The 18672-nt window shown below is 41.6% G+C and overlaps 1 protein-coding gene across 2 annotated transcripts in view; it reads left to right on the forward strand.

Annotated features, from left to right (window-relative positions):
• sufu (suppressor of fused homolog (Drosophila)) overlaps positions 1-18672 on the forward strand; it is a 110272-nt gene that overhangs the window by 80145 nt on the left and 11455 nt on the right. For both annotated transcript variants that reach the window (XM_043713060.2, XM_043713061.2), the window contains 2 exons: positions 6020-6154; positions 15255-15393. In XM_043713060.2, the coding sequence (XP_043568995.2) occupies positions 6020-6154; positions 15255-15393 (274 nt within the window). The remainder of the gene's footprint in view (positions 1-6019; positions 6155-15254; positions 15394-18672) is intronic.

Consider the following 18672-nt stretch of genomic DNA (forward strand, 5'->3'; position numbering starts at 1 on the left):
TCAGTTTATCTGTTTTCAGCCTCCAGCTCAAACTAAGCTGATGCTGCTTGAACTTCAAATACTTGCCGCAGACATGTTTGCTTTGAGCCACTCTAGCATCTAGCAACTTGCACATGCTGTAACAATGAACACCTCAATGTGACATCCTCAATGTGTTTAAAGGAACTGGTCAGTTACTCTGTTCAGTTTCACATTTTGTTATGTTTTCACATGTTTTATTAACCTTAGCAAGACAATAGACTGTAGTCACTTACCAGATACTCACCAAATAACCAATTTCTCCTACAGAGATGTAAGGATCAATTCCTGAAATGTTTAGGAAAAGTAAAAGCAACAGGATACCTCTCCCCTTTCCACCCTGTAAGGCATATTAAGGTTTGAAATTACACTAAGTTGGCTAGTTTTATGTACTGTTCAGACAAAAGGTCTAGTTGACACATAGTGAGGATCCAGTTCATAATTAAGCTGCTCTTAAAATGGAAGTCTTACTAAAACACTGCTCTAGGCTGACAGCTACAGAATTTAATATAGGTTTCAGTCTAATTCCAAGAATAAACTACAAACTAATTTAAATTTGTACAAAGTAAAAGCTAGATTTTCTTACCGAATGGATGAGTGCATTCAGTTCATGCTTAGGCCAAGGCAGTAATGAGCTTGCAAGTGAAGTGATCCTAACTGAATTAGAGCTAGTGAGCTTGGTAGCACTGACAAAAGCATCTGCATCACTTTGCTGCTGATAGTTGACTAAAAAAGCTTTAATTTGTTGGATTAGATTTGTCTAATGCTTTTTGGACAGGACATGTCAGGTCATTACCAAATATTTGTGCAATTTTCATATTGTCAGAGAGATACCATATCTACTGATCAGCTGAGCTAGGAGTGCAGCTAATTGTGGAGCACAAGTTTCCAGCACTACAGCCAGGATGTTGTTAAGGCCAGTGACCTTTGCGATAACCTGTGTCTTAACCATTTCTTTATATCATTTGGACTGAATCAAATTAGTTGAAGACTGGCAACTTTGCAGGGGCCCTCAGCAGTAGGTCAGTATGAATCATCCATTTGGCACTTTGGGCTTCAGCCTTGCCTTTGTGCTGGGCTTCTCCATCATTGAAGATGGTGGATATTTGTAGGTTCTTCTCCTCTACTTAGCAAATTTTGGTAGGCATTTAAATAACTATTAGATGTGGTAGGACTGCAGAGCCTTGACCTAATCTATTGAATGTGGTTTCACTTAGTTCTGTCTGTTGCATGCTATGTTCACAGATTGGCAGGCACAATAGTCCTGGTTTGTATCTTGCATCAGTTTGACTCTTCATTTTTAGGCATGCCTAGTGCCACTCCTGAAATGTAGACCTACATTCCTCGGTTAATCCCGTGATGATAGAGGAGGGACATGCTTGGCCATGAGATTACTGATTGTGCTGCTCTGATGATTCACAGCACCTTATGGATGCCCAGTTTTGAGTTGCTAGTTTTGTTCTATACCAATCCCATTTAATATAGTGCCAGTGTTGTGTGGCACAGTGGATGGTAATCTTAGTGTGAAGGTAATACTTCAGTTCCACAAGGACTCTGTCCAGTGTTGTCATGGTTGGATTGGTGAGGGGGAGGTCAAATATATTTTTCTTTTTGTTGGTTCCACCATCATATACTATTTTGAACTTCCAGATATATCCTTCAGGATGTGGTAGCTCAGTTCATAATTCTTGGTAGTGGGTTTTGAAGTCTCTGTTGCATTCTGTGCCTATACCACTCTCAGTTCTTAATCTAAGTATTATGCACGGTGGCACAGTAGTTAGCATTGCTGCCTCACAGCACCAGAGACCCGGGTTCAATTCCCGCCTCTGGCGACTGACTGTGTGGAGTTTGCACGTTCTCCCCGTGTCTGCGTGGGTTACCTCCGGGTGCTCCGGTTTCCTCCCACAGTCCAAAGATGTGCAGGTCAGGTGAATTGGCCATGCTAAATTGCCCGTAGTGTTAGGTAAGGGGTAAATGTAGGGGTATGGGTGGGTTGGGCTTCGGCGGGTCGGTGTGGACTTGTTGGGGCGAAGAGCCTGTTTCCACACTGTAATGTAATCTAATCTGTAATCTAATCTAACATTGACAAGTACTAATCGTGAGCAGTATGTGATAATTAGCAGGAGATTTCCTTGCCCATAGTTTGATCTAATTTGAAAATATCCAGGGAAGGCAATGAAGGTATCTGGAATTTTGGATTTAGGGTATGATTCAGCGAGTATGACTGTGTTAGGCAATGATTTGTGGAACAGCTCTTCCAATTTTGGGCCATGGCCTCATGTCAGTAAAGTGGACTGTTCCCATAATAATTCCTGAAGCAGCCAGAAAAATAAATTGTTTACTGATATAAAGTGAGTTTTATTTGGAAAAAAAAGCAGCTAATACTTCCTAATGTGGTAATCAATCATTGCTCAGGTGTTTTGATGAATAGTAAATCATGACAAACATGTCATTTGAGAAAACAGGATTCAGAAGTGAAACTAACACATTATACTGTAGCATTTTACGTTGTGGTGAATCAAGACTTCACCCACATTTTTGTTACGTGATTACCAAACCCAAGTATTCACAATAAATGTCTGAAGCAAATTTCTACTCAATAATTTAATACTGATTTTTTTTGGCTACTATGGAAACAAAATCCATGTAACCCAACCATATACTTAACTCCCTAGCTTAATTATGGATGACCTATGTAATCCACCATGGATGTGGGTTGTTTCAATTCAAATTGGCTGCATTTTGAAACTTTTTACAATTTTAAATTTTCACTCGCCAGTAAAATTAACAATCAGCTGGGGCACGTTTAATATGCTTTTATCCTCACTTTAGGCGTTATGTTCAAAATAGTGATCACTAAACTAATGCTGTAGCATTTACCATTGCTCGCGCTCGCGCGCTCTCTCGCTCTCCCCCCCCTCTCCCTCTGGTGTTTCCTCTCCCTCCCTCTCACTATCTGTCTGGTGTGCTGTCTCTTGCTATCTAGTTCGCTGCCACTACCTAGCTCGCTATCGCTCACTCCTGCTATCTAGCCAGTTACAGGTTGTGGCTGCTGCCTAGCTCCCTGTAGCTTGCTCCCGCTATCCAACTCACTATGGCTCGCTCCCACTGCTGAGCTTGCTGTTGTTCACTCCCACTGCCCAGCTCGCTGTAACTCAATCCTGCTGCCAATCTTGCTCCCGTTATCAAGCTCCTACTCAACAGCTCTGTGGCGTGCTCCCATTATCAAGCTTGTACTGTCTGTCTGGCATGCTCACTTTCTTGCTGTTACTTCAGTTCATTGTCTCCTCCACGTACACACACACACACACACACACACACACACACACACACACACACACACACACACACACACACACACACACACACACACACACACACACACACACACCACAAAAAAATCTCCCCCTTAGCTAGCACGCACTCTCCCACCTTTCGTCCAGCTCTCACTCTCCCTCTGGCCTATGCTCTCTCACCCGCCCCTCTGGTGATCATCTAATCTTTTGACACAGTGGTTCCAGTATTTTTGTCCCTGACTTCAAGTCCTTACATTTCTTGCTTGTCTGCTCCTGGTTTACCATCGCCTGAAATCCAACGACTCCATTTATACTGTACATATTTTTGATGAATGTGTGTTTCCCTCTCCAGGCATAGTTTTGTTGGGGAAAGGGTCAGTTAGCTCAATTTGCTGGATGGCCGGTTTGATGCAGTGATGCCAGCCACTTGGGTTTTATTCTCGCACCATTTGAAGTTACCATGAAGGACTCTATTTCTCAACCTTTTCCCTTGCCTGAGACATGGACCCTTGGGTTAAACCACCACCAGTCACGTCTCTCTAATGAAAGAGCAGTCTTCTGGTCTGGTAGGATTATGGTGACTTTGCAGTAAATATACCTCCTGGAGTTAAATGTCTTCTTTACACTACATCTGTCCTAATCCTTCAACAGTCTCTGTAAAATGCAAATCTGCACCTGTACTTCAGTTGTACTCCTCTCACAAACCCCTCCTACCCAAAATTAATTACCATCTGTAAAGAACCTGGTGATATTTTGTTGCATAAAGGCCATCCACACATGCAGTCCGTGGTGGTATCACTATTGGGGGTCCCACAAAGGAGTTGTTATGAATCTGCCCAGGTTAGGTGGAGAAAAGTCAGGCAAGTTAATCAGTACATGACTGCATCTGCTTAAACTGTATGCTAGCAAAAGAATTGGATGTGGTTACAATGCTATCCATGATCAAATAGCCTAATGTTTCCAACTTTTAAAAACACAAATGAATAATGTTCATTTCATTCAGGTACTAGAAGTAAACATGCTTTCAGGAAGGGTGTAGCAGAAAATAATTATAACAAATTCACTGACAAGTTTAAGTCAGATTGGCACAAACTACTTTGAGTGGAGCATGAGTGTCTCTAAACAAAAAAAAAACCAAGATTTATTTTTAGAGGATTGCACTATCAATTATATTACACTGATCTCACTAATTTTAATCTTGATGAAAGTCTTTACTGGTCTTTACTTTGCATTCAACATCGTAATTGTTTATTTCATTTATGCTTTTGTTTCAAAACTGTACCAATCTTCCACGAAGAACAATAGAATAAACTAATACATGAGTGCAATATGTTCTGTGTTCTTCGATTGCTTTCTTTGTGGAAAGAGGGGGAAGAAAGTATTCTGTTTACATTGGTCATTCAGTCTTTTAAATTTAAACATTTTTTTGTTTCACTCTTGTTACTCCACTCATGCCCCCATTTATGCAAATATAATAAATGGTAATGCATATGTAGCATTTCAGGCAAAGTATCTAAAGCACATATTTGTATTTGACTGACATTTTGACATTCTGCACAAACATTTTTATAATCCACGTGTCCAGTAGGTTGATCATGTATTCTGATACAAATTCCCACAAAAACCGATCCTTTTAGTTAGTGTGACTTGAGTTGCAAACTTGAGGTTTGGTTTATCACAATTCATTTTTATCAGAAAAGTAATATCCAAGAGAATTGACAAATATATTATAGTTTGATATATCATGAAGTTGAGACCATCAGACCATAAGATATAGGAGTAGAATTAGGCCATTTGGCCCATCGAATCTGTTCACCAATCAATCATGGCTGATATGTTTCTAACCTAATTCACTTGCTTTCTCCCCGTAACCTTTGATCCTCTTACCAGTCAAGAACCTATCTTTGTCTTAAATACAGTCAGTGACTTGATTTCCACAACCTTCCGAGGCAATGAAGTCCACAAATTCACCACCCTCTGAAGAAATTCCTCATTATCTCCGTTCTAAAGGGTCATCCCTTCCCTCCTACAAGTGAACACATCATCACTGTATTCTGAACCTCAGTATTCTGTATAATTAGATCCTTCCGTCATCCTTCTAAATTTCATTGAGTACAGACCCACAGCCCTCAACCACTTCTCAAATGACAAGACCTTCATCCCCAGGATCATTCTTGTAAACTTCCTCTGCATCCCATTCAAGACCAGCACAACCTACCTTAAATGTGGAACTGAAAACTGCTCTCAATATTCTAAATGCGGTCTGACCAGAGTCTTAGCAGTGCACCCCTGCTCTTATATTCTAGTCCTTTCAAAACGAATGCTAATATTGCATTTGCCTTTCTAACTGCCAACTGAACTTGCATGTTAACTTTAAGAGAATCCTGAACTAGGACTCCTTTTGTGTTTATGCACCACATTAAACCAGTGAGTATTGAGTTTTTTACTGGAGCTGCTTTAATGAGAGCACTTGGATATAATTTGGTTATTTAGAGACAGTATTCACATCATTGTAATCTGCAAACATTTACTGATTTGTTGTTCTTGTCTTTTGCCACTAGATTCATGTCAAAACCTCAGTATGCTGAAATATAATTAACTTCACAAAAGTTTTGACTTGTAGCAAAATTAATTTTAATCCTTTATTATGTTTTCGTTCAAATTTTTCCCTTGAATTTTGATTTGTTTTCCTATTTTTTTCCTAGGACTAGGAAAGATAGTTTGGAAAGTGAAAGTTCTGCTGCTATTGTTCCTCATGAATTGATTCGCACCAGGCAGCTGGAGAGTGTACATCTTAAATTCAACCAGGAATCTGGAACTCTTATTCCACTGTCACTGAGGTGAACAGTTATTAAGTTTTATGGGAAAAGAAATGAAATCCAGAAAACCTGAGCTTTAAATCTTATTTGAGCTAGCAATAAGCAGGATCAAAGGAAATATCTAAAATAAAAATGCAAGTATTAAAATGTAAAACAATTGCAACAATTAGTTCTCAAGTTTAGCAATTCTGAGGTCAAAACCACCTCTAAAGGCCAGGAACATTGGAGGACCAGTCTCACTCATGATATTGTATTTGTAACTAGCAACTTTCTGATCTATAACATCAACACTCAATGTTTATTGCATGGGGACATTCCAGGAACAAGTAGAAAAGTAAATGGTGTTCACAACGCATAGGTAGAAAACAAATCGAGCTGAAGTGCTGAAAATGCATAGCAGATAATAAACCTGGAAGATATTATTGTTTCTGCTATGTGATCCTTTTTTATGACTGCCAACACACTGACTTGCTATTTCTCTTTTTGCTGCGAGTTAACTAGTTATGCAGTTCCCACATTTTTGGGGGTATTATTTGCAGGACAATAACTAATGTAACACACTAACATGCATTCTAACTTGCAGTAAAACAATAAAGAATCCTTTACAATTAGTTTTAGCACTTCCTTTTACATAATATTTAGAATGTTTGGCTGGCTGCTACTTGTTTGTAGCACATTAACAGCAGTGGTGTAAAGTATTTCTAGAAAGTGCATTAATACATTTGGCTGATAATCAATAGCTGACCATTTTGACTTTCAACTCACTTGGAGGGGAAATAAAGAGAGGGAGAATGTAATAAATAATTACAGCAAAACTGCAAACAGGTAAGCTTGATTTTTAATTCGGGTTTCATTTTTAAAATACAAGAATTGTAAGGATCGAAATCATGCTGGTTAATATACTAAGGACATTTGTTCAGAGATTAATATTTCCCCAGTTTAACAATAGTTTGATATTGTGTTTATCTGACATTGCATAGCATGATCATGCTTCATTGGGTTCTAGTATTTGCATAGTACATATATACAGTCATAATTCCACAACCTCATGAAGAGTTTACTCTTTTGGATTTACATTGCCTCAACAAATCATTGTTGTACCCTGCTTTAGTTCGTCCAAAATTAAGTTAGAATTTTATTAGCTCAGTAAATTTATAGTATTCAGCCATAACTTGATGAATTCCATCCTATTTGGAAATGCACTGCTCATGTCCATTAAATAAAAAATAAAATTTGAACTAGAAAAACAAATTGGTTTTATCTTTAGACTGCACGTAAAATTAGGTTAACTATTTTGTAGTTTCTCAGCTCACTGTATACGATGCAGGGAGTACTGGTATCATACAGAAATAAAGCTACTCAAACATTGAATCATACAGATGTACAGCATGGAAACAGACCCTTCGGTCCAACCCATCCATGCCAACCAGATAGCCCAACCCAATCTAGTCCCACCTGCCAGCACTTGGCCCATATTCCTCCAAACCCATCCTATTCATATACCCATCAAAATGCCTTTTAAATGGTGCAATTGTACCAGCCCCACCACTTCCTCTGGCAACTCATTCATACACATACCACCCTGTGTGTGAAAAAGTTGCCCCTGAGGTCTCTTTTATGTCTTTCCCCTCTCACCCTAAACCTATGCCCTCTAGTTCTGGACTCCCTGACCCCGGGAAAAGACTTTGCTCATTTACCCTATCCATGCCCCTCATAATTTTGTAAACCTCTAGAAGGTCACCCCTCAGCCCCAGGGAAAACAGTCCCAGCCTGTTCAGCATCTCCCTATAGCTAAAATCCTCCAACCCTAGCAACATCCTTGTAAATCTTTTCTGATCCCTTTCAAGTTTCACAACATCTTTCCGATAGGAAGGAGACTAGAATTGCACGCAATATTCCAACAGTGGCCTAACCAATGTCCTGTATAGCTGCAACATGACCTCCCAACTCCAGTACTCAATATTCTGACCAATAAAGAGAAGCATACCAAACCCTGCCTTCACTGTCTTATCCACCTGTGATTCCACTTTCAAGGAGCTATGAACCTGCACTCCAAGTTCTGTTTGTTCAGCAACACTCCCTCGGACCTTACATTAAGTGTATAAGTCCTGCGAAGATTTGCTTTCCCAAAATGCAGTACCTCGCATTTATTTGAATTAAACTCCATCTGCCACTTCTTAGCCCATTGGCCCATCTGGTCGAGATCCTGTTGTAATCTGAGGTAACTGTCCACTACATCTCCAATTTTGGTGTCATCTGCAAACTTATTAACTGTACCTCTTATGCTCGCATCCAAATCATTTATGTAAATGACAAAAAGTAGAGGACCCAGCACCGATCCTTGTGGCACTCTACTGGTCACAGGCCTCCAGTCTGAAAAACAACCTTCCAGCACCACCCTCTGTCTTCTACCTTTGAGCCAGTTCTATATCCAAATGGCTAGTTCTTCCTGTATTCAGTGAGATCTAACCTTGCTAATCAGTCTCCCAAGGGGAAACTTGTCAAACGCCTTGCTGAAGTCCATATAGATCACATCTACCGCTCTGCCCTCATCAATCCTCTTTGTTACTTCCTCAAAAAACTCAATCAAGTTTGTGAGACATGGTTTCCCATGCACAAAGCCATGTTGACTATGCCTAATCAGTCCTTGCCTTTCCAAATACATGTACATCCTGTCCCTCAGGATTTCCTCCAACAACTTGCCCACCACTGAGGTCAGGCTCACTGGTCTATAGTTCCCTAGCTTGTCCTTATCACCCTTCTTTAAACAGTGGCACCACGTTAGCCAACCTCCACTCTTCCGGCACCTCACCTGTGACTATCGATGATACAAATATCTCAGCAAGAGGCCCAGCAATCACTTCTCTAGCTTCCCACAGAGTTCTAGGGTACACCTGATCAGGTCCTGGGAATTTACCCGTTTCAAGACATCTAGCACTTCCTCCTCTGTAATATGGACATTTTGCAAGATGTCACCATCTATTTCCCTACAGTCTATATCTTCCATATCCTTTTCCCCAGTAAATATCTAATGCCTTCCTTACTTTTTACTAAGAAGTACAAACATTTTCGCTTAAAAAGTATTTGTCTGTGTTTTCCATGAAATCCAGATTTTCTGTTATAGTCATAGGATCATACAACACAGAAACAGACCAACCAATCCATGCTGAATATAATCCCAAATTAAACTAGTCCCATTTGTCTGCTCCTGGCCTACATCCCTCCAAATCTTTCCTATTCATATACCAATCCAAGTGTCTTTTAAACGTTGAAATTGTACCAACATCCACTGCTTCCTCAAGAAATTCATCCACACATGAACTACCCTCTGTATAAAACATTTGCCCCTCATGTCTTTTTTAAAATCTTTCTCCTCTCACCTTAACAATGTGCCCTCTCGTCTTGAAGTTCCCCGTCCGAGGGAAAAGACAACTCCATTAACTCTGTCTATACCTGTCATTATTTTATAAATTTCTATCAGGTTGCCTCTCAACCTCCTACCCTCCAGTGAAAAAAGTCCTGTCCTTTCCAGCCTTTCTTTATATCTCAAACCTGCCAGCAACATCCTGGTAAATCTCTCTGAACCCTCTCCAGCTTAATAATATATAACTGGGCGATCAGAACTGGACACAGTATTCCAGAAGAAGCCTCACTAATGTCCTGTATAACCTCAACATGACTTCCCAACTCCTACAGCCAAAGGACTGAGCAATGAAGGCAAACGTGCCAAACGCCTTTATAACCACTCTGTCTATATGTGACACCAATGACATAGGTAGGAGGAGCGCTGAGGATGTTAGGCAGGCTTTCAGGGAGCTAGGTTGGAAGCTCAAAGTTAGAACGAACAGAGTTGTTGTCTCTGGTTTGTTACCCATGCCACGTGATAGAGAGTCGAGGAATAGGGAGAGAGAACAGTTAAATGCGTGGCTACAGGGATGGTGCAGGAAGGAGGGATTCCGGTATTTGGATAACTGGGGTTCTTTCTGGGGAAGGTGGGACCTCTATAAATAGGATGATCTGCACCTGAACCTGAGGGGCACCAGTATCCTTGGTGGGAGGTTTGCTAGTGCTCTTGGGGGGGGGTTTAAACTAACTCTGCAGGGGCATGGGAACCCAGACTGTAGCTTTAGGGTGCAGGACCTGGAGTGTAGGGAGGTTAGGAACATGGCATCAATTTCAAAGGAGGGTGCCTGTAAACAGGAAAGTGGCTTGAAGTGTATATACTTCAATGCAAGAAGTATACGAAATAAGGTAGGTGAACTTGCAGCATGGGTTGGTACCTGGGACTTCGTTGTTGTGGCTATTACGGAGACATGGGTAGAACAGGGACAGGATTGGCTGTTGCAGGTCCCAGGGTTTAAATGTTTTAGTAGGGTCAGAGGTGGGGGTAATAGAGGGGGAGGTTGTGGCATTGCTTGTCAAAGATAGTATTACAGCTGTGGAAAGGACGATGGATGAAGACTCGCCATCTGAGGTAGTTTGAGCTGAGGTTAGGAATAGGAAAGGTGAGCTCACCCTGTTAGGAGTTTTTTACAGGCCTCCTAATAGTCCTAGAAACGTAGAAGAAAGGATTGCGAGGATGATTCAAGAGAAGAGTGAAAGTAATAGGGTGGTTGTTATGGGGGACTTTAACTTTCCTGATATTGATTGGAAAAGTTATAGCTCAAGTTCGTTAGATGGGTCAGTGTTTGTCCAATGTGTGCAGGAGGGTTTCCTGACACAATATGTAGATAGGCCAACAAGAGGTGAGGCCATACTGGATTTGGTTCTGGGTAATGAACCAGGCTAGGTGTTAGAATTAGAGGTAGGTGAGCACTGTGGGGACAGTGACCACAATTCGGTGACTTTTACTCTAGTGATGGAGAGGGATAAGTGTGCACTACAGGGCAAGAGTTATAGCTGGGGGCAGGGAAATTATGATGCGGTGAGGCATGACTTAGGATGTGTGGCTTGGAAAAGTAAGCTTCAAGGTAAGGGCGTAATTGATATGTGGAGCTTGTTCAAGGAGCAACTATTGAGTGTCCTTGATAAGTATGTACCCGTCAGGCAGGGAGGAAAGGGTCGTGTGAGGGAGCCGTGGTTTAATAAGGAATTGGAATCCCTTGTTAAAGGGAAGAGGGCGGCCTATGTAAAGATGAGGCGTGAAGGTTCAATTGGGGCGATTGAGAGTTATAAGGTAGCCAGGAAGGACCTGAAGAGAGAGCTAAGAGCAGCAAGGAGGGGACATGAAAGGTCCTTAGTTGATAGGATTAGGGAAAACCCTAAGGCTTTCTATAGGTATGTCAGGAATAAAAGAATGACTAGGGTAGGAATAGGTCCAGTCAAGGATAGTAGTGGGAAGTTGCGTGTGGAGGCTGAAGAGATTGGGGAGACACTGAATGAATACTTTTCGTCAGTATTCAATCAGGAACAGGACATTGTTGTCAATGTGAATACTGAGTCACAATTAAGTAGAATGGATGGCTTTGAGGTATGTAGAGAAGAGGTGTTGGAAATTCTGGAAAGGGTGAAAATAGATAAGTCCCCTGGGCCTGATGGCATTTATCCTAGGATTCTCTGGGAAGCAAGGAAGGAGATTGCAGAGCCATTGGCCTTGATTTTTATGTCCTCGTTGTCTACAGGAGTATTGCCAGAAGATTGGAAGCTAGCAAATGTGGTTGTTCAAGAAGGGGAGTAGGGATAACTCTAGTAACTATAGGCCGGTGAGTCTCACTTCTGTTGTGGGCAAAATCTTAGAGAGAATTGTAAGGGATAGGATTTATGAACATCTGGATAGGAATAATGTGATCAAGGATAGTCAGCATGGTTTTGTGAAGGGCAGGTCGTGCCTCACAAACCTTATTGAATTCTTTGAGAAGGTGACTAAGGAGGTGGACGAGGGGAAAGCGGTAGATGTGGTGTATATGGATGTTAGTAAGGCATTTGATAAGGTTCCCCATGGTAGACTACTGCAAAAAATACGGAGGTATGGCATTGAGGGTGAGTTGGAGGTTTGGATTAGGAGTTGGCTGGCTGGAAGAAGACAGAGGGTAGTAGTTGATGGCAAAGGTTCATCTTGGAGTGCCGTCACTAGCGGTGTTCCGCAAGGATCTGTTTTGGGACCATTGCTGTTTGTCATTTTTATAAATGACCTGGAGGAGGGGTTAGAAGGTTGGGTGAGCAAGTTTGCGGATGATACGAAAGTCGGAGGAGTTGTTGACAGTGAGGAAGGATGTGGCAGGTTACAGCGGGATATAGATAAGCTGCAGAACTGGGCAGAAAGGTGGTAAATGGAGTTCAATGTAGATAAGTGTGAGGTGATTCACTTTGGGAAGAATAACAAAAAGATGGGGTACTGGGCTAATGGTCGGATACTTGGTAGTGTGGATGAGCAGAGGGATCTTGGTGTCCATGTACACAGATCTTTGAAAGTTGCCACCCAGGTAAATAGTGCGGTGAAGAAGGCATATGGCGTACTGGCTTTTATTGGTAGAGGAATTGAGTTCCGGAGTACTGAGGTCATGTTGCAGTTGTATAAGACTCTGGTGCGGCCGCATCTGGAGTATTGTGTGCAGTTTTGGTCGCCATACTATAGGAAGGATGTGGAGGCACTGGAACGGGTGCAGAGGAGGTTTACCAGGATGTTGCCTGGTATGGTAGAAAGATCGTATGAGGAAAGGCTGAGGCACTTGGGATTGTTTTCATTGGAGAAAAGAAGGTTTAGGGGTGACTTGATAGAGGTGTACAAGATGATTAGGGGTTTAGATAGGGTCTACAGTGAGAATCTTTTTCCACGTATGGAGTCAGCTATTACAAGGGGGCATAGCTTTAAATTAAGGGGGGGTAGGTTCTTTACTCAGCGAGTCATGAGTTCATGGAATGCCCTGCCAGCAGCAGTGGTGGACTCTCCCTCATTATGGGCATTTAAGCGGGCATTGGATAGGCATATGGAGGATAGTGGGCTAGTATAGGTTAGGTGGGCTTGGATCGGCGCAACATCGAGGGCCGAAGGGCCTGTACTGCGCTGTATTCTTCTATGTTCTATGACTCAAACTTCAAAGAGTTATCTACCTGCACCTGGGTCCTTCTGTTCTACAATACTACCCAAGGCCCTACCATTAATTGTATAAGACTTACCCTTGTTTGTTGTATTAAATTGCAATACAATGCATTTATCCAGATTGAACTCCATCTGCCATTTCTCAGCCCATTGACCTGTTTGACCAAAATCCCTTTGTAATCTTAGAAAATGTTCTTCACTGTCTGCTTGCCACCAATTTTGGTGTCATCCATAAACTTACTAACCATTCCCTGTATATGCTCATCCAGATCAATTATATCAATGACAAACAAAAGAGGACCCAAAATCAATCCCCATGGAACACCACTGGTGACAGGTCATCAGTCTGAAAGGCAGCCCCCCCACCACCACTCTGCCTCCTGACGTTAAGCCAATTTTGTATCCAATTGGCAAGCTCACCCTGAATTCCATGTGACCTAACTTTACTGATTAGTCCACCAAGCGTAACTTGTCGAAAGTTTTACTAAGATCCAAATAAACAACTTCTACTGCTCTCCCATTATCGATTATTTTGGTAACTTCCACAAAAAACTGAATCAAGTTTGTGAGATGTGATTTTCTTCGCACAAAACCATGCTGACTATCCCCAATCTAAATGTCTATAAGTCCTATCTTTTGTAATCACCTCCAGCAATTTACCCACAACCGAAGTCAGGCTCGCAGATCAATAGTTCCCTGGTTTCTCCTTACAATCTTTCTTAAACAAAGGTACAGAATTAGCCACCCTCTAGTCATCAGGCACGTCATATGTAGTTATAGATATTGCAAATATTTCTGCAAGGTGTCTCAGTCTTCTCTCTCACTTCCCACAACATTTTGGGATACAAGAACAAATAACAAAGAAAATTTACAGCCCAGGAACAGGCCCTTCGGCCCTCCAAGCCTGAGCCGATCAAAATGTAATGTCTAAACCTGTTGGTCAATTCCTAAGCATCTGCATCCCTCTACTCCCCACCTACTCATGCATTTATCCAGACACATCTTAAAAGAATCTACGTGCCTGCCTCTACCATCTTTGCTGGCAACGCGTCCCAAATGCCCACCACTCTCTGTGTGAAGTACTTGCCGCGTGTATCCCCTTGAACTTTCCACCTCTCACCTTGAAAGCGTGCCCTCTCGTTATTGAATCCTTCGTCCTGGGAAAAAGCTTGTCTCGAAACACCCTGTCTCTACCCTTCATGATATTGTAAACCTCAATCAGGACCCCCCTCGATCTCTTTTTTTCTAATGAAAATAAACCTAACCTACTCAACCTTTCTTCATAGCTAGCACCTTCCATACCAGGCAACTTCCTCATAAACCTTCCACTTACCCACTCCAAAGCGTCCACATCCTTTGGTAATGTGGCGACCAGAACTGTACACAGTATTCTAGATGCGGCCCAACCAATGTCTTAAACAATTTTAACATGACCTGCCAGCTCTTATACTCAATACCCCGTCCAATGAAGGCAAGCATACTATGTGTTTTCTTGACCACTATCCACCTGTGCAGCAACCTTCAGGGTACAATGGACCTGCACTCCCAGATCTCTCTGCCCATCAACTTTTCCCAAGGCTCTTCCGTTCATTGTATAATTCGGTCTAGAATTAGTCTTGCCTAAATGCATCACCTCACATTTGTCTGGATCTACCACCTTTCTGCCCAACTCTCCAGTCTATCTTTTGCATTTTTATTTTTATCTTTGTCCAGTGTTGTTCTTTCTGACCATTTTGAAGTAAAATGTTCAATCTTTTTACTGCCTGGTTTACTTTTAGCCCTCATTCACCCCTTGAAAATAGAAACAGTTTTACTTGCCTAAAAGATTTTACTGGAAAATGGCCTTTAATTTAGTTAATCGGCTAAAAATCAGAAAGGTGTCTGCAAATCCATTTGTCATTTGTCAAAAGGCTCATAAGACCTTACAGTTGTTCCACGGCATTTCTTTTAAATAGAGATATGATTTCTCAATTTTGAGGTGAACAGAAGTTTGTATGAATGCTTGGCAAAACTTCTTGGATTTAAAAAAATTCTTGCCTGTTTGGTGCAAGGTGATTTAAGAAATATGCTTATTCTCTTTAGAGGTAGATTGTTGCACGGAAGGCACTTTACTTACAAAAGCATCACAGGAGACACAGCAATTACATTTGTTTCTACTGGAGTTGAAGGAGCCTTTGCTACAGAAGAACACCCATATGCAGCTCATGGTCCATGGTTGCAGGTAGGTATTTGCTTTTACTGTCTTTTAGTTTCTATATAGTCAAATATGTCACCAATTGCCAGTATGCAAGTAGCACTAAAGGAAGAATCATAGAATCCCTACAGTGCAGAAAGAGGTCATTTGGCCCATCGAGTCCTCACTGACCCTCCGAAGTGCAACCCACCAGATTCCATTCCATCCATGTAACCCCACATTTAACATGGCTAATATACCTGACTATATATCTGTGGACACTACGGGGCAATTTAGCATTGTTCATCCATGTAAGACCCTACATGTCTTTCAGGGGTTCAGAGGGATGGGAAGATTCCACTGATAGAGTTTATGGAGCATTAAAGCACTGTACAGTTTAAATGGTGGCAGCGTAGTGCTAATGTCACTGAGTTACTGATTTAGAGCCCAGGATAATCCTGTGGGGATTTGGGTTCAAATCCCATCATGGCAGATCATACAATAATATAACTGTTGTCATCAATTTATTTTTCTTTGAAAATATAATTAACATATCAATAGTACTTTTTCTTAATAGGGTCTATGCAAGCATGTCAGAAAGGAATATTCAAGTTAAAAATCTTAAAATCCACATATGTACATCAGAGGTTTTCTGGAGAGTTTTATTGTGTTTTCTTCTGAAGGAACATTCTCAATTCATTTTCTGTCAATGTTTCACATTTACTAAAATGCTGTACTGACCTTTTATTGTGTAACTTCGTTCAAACTGCTCAATTTAAGTAAGTTCGATCTTTAATTAAAACAAAGTGATGTTTAATTAGAAAAATTCTCAAATATCTTCATAGTTTTAAACTACTGATCTTTCAGGCTGCACCAATGATACAACAACAAATTATGATGATTGTCAAAAAAACACTTAGAAATGAATAGTGTGTGAATGTAAACATCACGTCATAACAATTTGCTGCATGGAAAAAGGCCATTCAATCATCTCTCCTGTGCTAATGATCAGCTTTAATGCACTTTCCCTCTCATAGAATCATAATGGTTTACACCACAGAAAAATGCCCTTCAGCCCATTGAGTCTGTGCTGGTCAAAAATAGCCACTTAAATATTTTAGTTTCGATTTCCAGCTCAAGGTTCATAACCTTATATGAATATACAGCTCAATACTATTTAAATGTTATGAGGTTTTCACCCTTACATTTGAACCCTAACAACCTCTGGGTATAAAAAGTTCAGTTCACATCCCTTCTAAACTCCCTGCCTCTTATTTTAAATTTGTGCCCCCTGGACTTGATCCCTTTACCAAGGGGAAAGGTTTCTCCCTTTCTACCCTTCCTATGCCCTGCATAATTTTATACATCTCAATCATATCTCTTGTCAATCTTCTCTGTTCCAAGGAAAACAACCTCAGTCTGTTCAAATAAAAACCAAAGAACTGCAGACGCTGTACATCAGGAGCAAAAAACAGAAATTATTGGAAACATCTATGAAGAGAAATCAAGAGTTAATATTTCGGGTCTGGTGATTCTTCCTCAGAACTGATGGTAGCGAGGAAAATATCGGTTTTATGCAGAAGATAGGGTGGGAGGAGTGGGTAAGGAGTAAACGATAAGTGGGGATATAGCCCAAAGAGAGAGAAGTGTAGTTGAATAGAAAAAGGAATGGATAACGATCTGGCTGGGAGGGTGAATAGCTGTTAATGGAGACTTTAGAGGCTAACAATGGGTTGTTTGTAATAGCAGACTCTATGATAACAAGGCCTGGTGTGTCGGGGTGGGTTCTAAGCCATAGAGTTCAAGCCCTAAAGTTATTGAACTTGATATTGAGTCCAGAAGGCTGCAGGGTTTCCAAGAAGAAAATGAGTTGTTGTTCTTCAAGCTTATGCTGACCTTTGCTGGAGCAAGCCTGAGAGAGAGATTGGCCTGGGAACAGGGTGGTGTGTGAAAGGCAACTGATAGCTCAGGTCATTCTTGCAAGCAGAGCGTAGGTCTCCGCTTTGTTTCCCCAATGTAGGGAAGACCACATTGTGAGCAGCGAATGCAAAAGACTAGATTGTGTTAAGTGCAGGTAAAATGCTGCTTCACCTGGAAGGTATTTTTGGACCCTTGGATACTGAGGAGGAAGGAGGTAAATGAACAGGTGTTACACCTTCCCATAGAAGAAGGTGCCATTGGGCTGTGGGGTATTGTTAGGAGTGAAAGAAGAATGATCAGGGCGTGCCAGAGGGAATGATCCCTGTGGAAGGTGGACAAGGGAGTGGAGGGGAATGTGTGTGTGGAGATGGTGGCGGCTGATCTTTTGGATGGGATCGTGCATAAGGACAAGGGGAACCCTATCACCACTGTGTCAGGGAAATGAGGGGCTGCGCAAGATAGGTTGAACCTGGTTGAGGGCGCTGTCAACAATGGTGTTGGGGAATCCTCGGTTGAGCAAGAAGGTGGACATTTCAGAGGCTCCCTTTTTGAAGTTGACATCATGCGAAGGAGACAAAGGAACTGGAAGAATGGGATAGAACCTTTACAGGAAGCAGGCTGTAAGGATAGAAAGTCCAGGTAACTGAGGGATTCAGTGGGTTTATAGTGGGTATTAGTGGCCAGTCTATCCCCAGAAAGAGAAACAGATGTTCAGGAGGGGAAGGGAGGAGTCAGAGATGGACCAAATGAAAGTGAGGGTGGGGTAGAAATTGGAAGCGAAATCGATAAACCTTTCCAATTCAGATGAGAGAGAGAAGCAGCTCCAATGATATCATTGCTATATCAGAGAAAATGTTGTTGGTGGGGGCCGGAATAGGACGCAAACAAGGAATGTTCCACAAAGAGACAGGCATCACTGGGGCCCATGCAGATATCCATGACCGCCCCTCTGACCTGAAGAAAATGAGAGGAGTCTGTTCAATCTCTCTTTCCTAACTACAACTCTCCAGCTCAGACAACATCTTGGTAAATCTCCTTTGCACCCTCTTCAATGCAATTGCATCCCTTCTATAATGTGGATTCCAGAATTTCTTCCTGAGTGAAGTCCTAAATAAATACCCAGAAGTTTTTCGGGCGAGTCTAGGAACTATCAGAGGAGCAAAGGTCACCTTGCACTTTGAGCAGGAAGCAATCCCACAATTCTGCAAGACTTGCCCAGTGCCATTTGCCTTACAGATAAAAAGTAGAAGCAGAAATCAGAAGGCAAGAAAGCAAAGGAATTATCAAACCAGACCAATTTGTGGATTGGACAACACTGGTCATGCCAATTGTGAGGCCCAACAGATTGGTTTGCCTTTGTGGGGATTTTTAATAAACAGTACACTGCTTTTCGCAGCTGCTATATAT

Source organism: Chiloscyllium plagiosum, unplaced genomic scaffold (assembly GCF_037043375.1).
Source record: "Chiloscyllium plagiosum isolate Xiang-an unplaced genomic scaffold, Cpla_swu_hap1 HiC_scaffold_22, whole genome shotgun sequence".
Lineage (NCBI taxonomy): Eukaryota > Metazoa > Chordata > Chondrichthyes > Orectolobiformes > Hemiscylliidae > Chiloscyllium > Chiloscyllium plagiosum.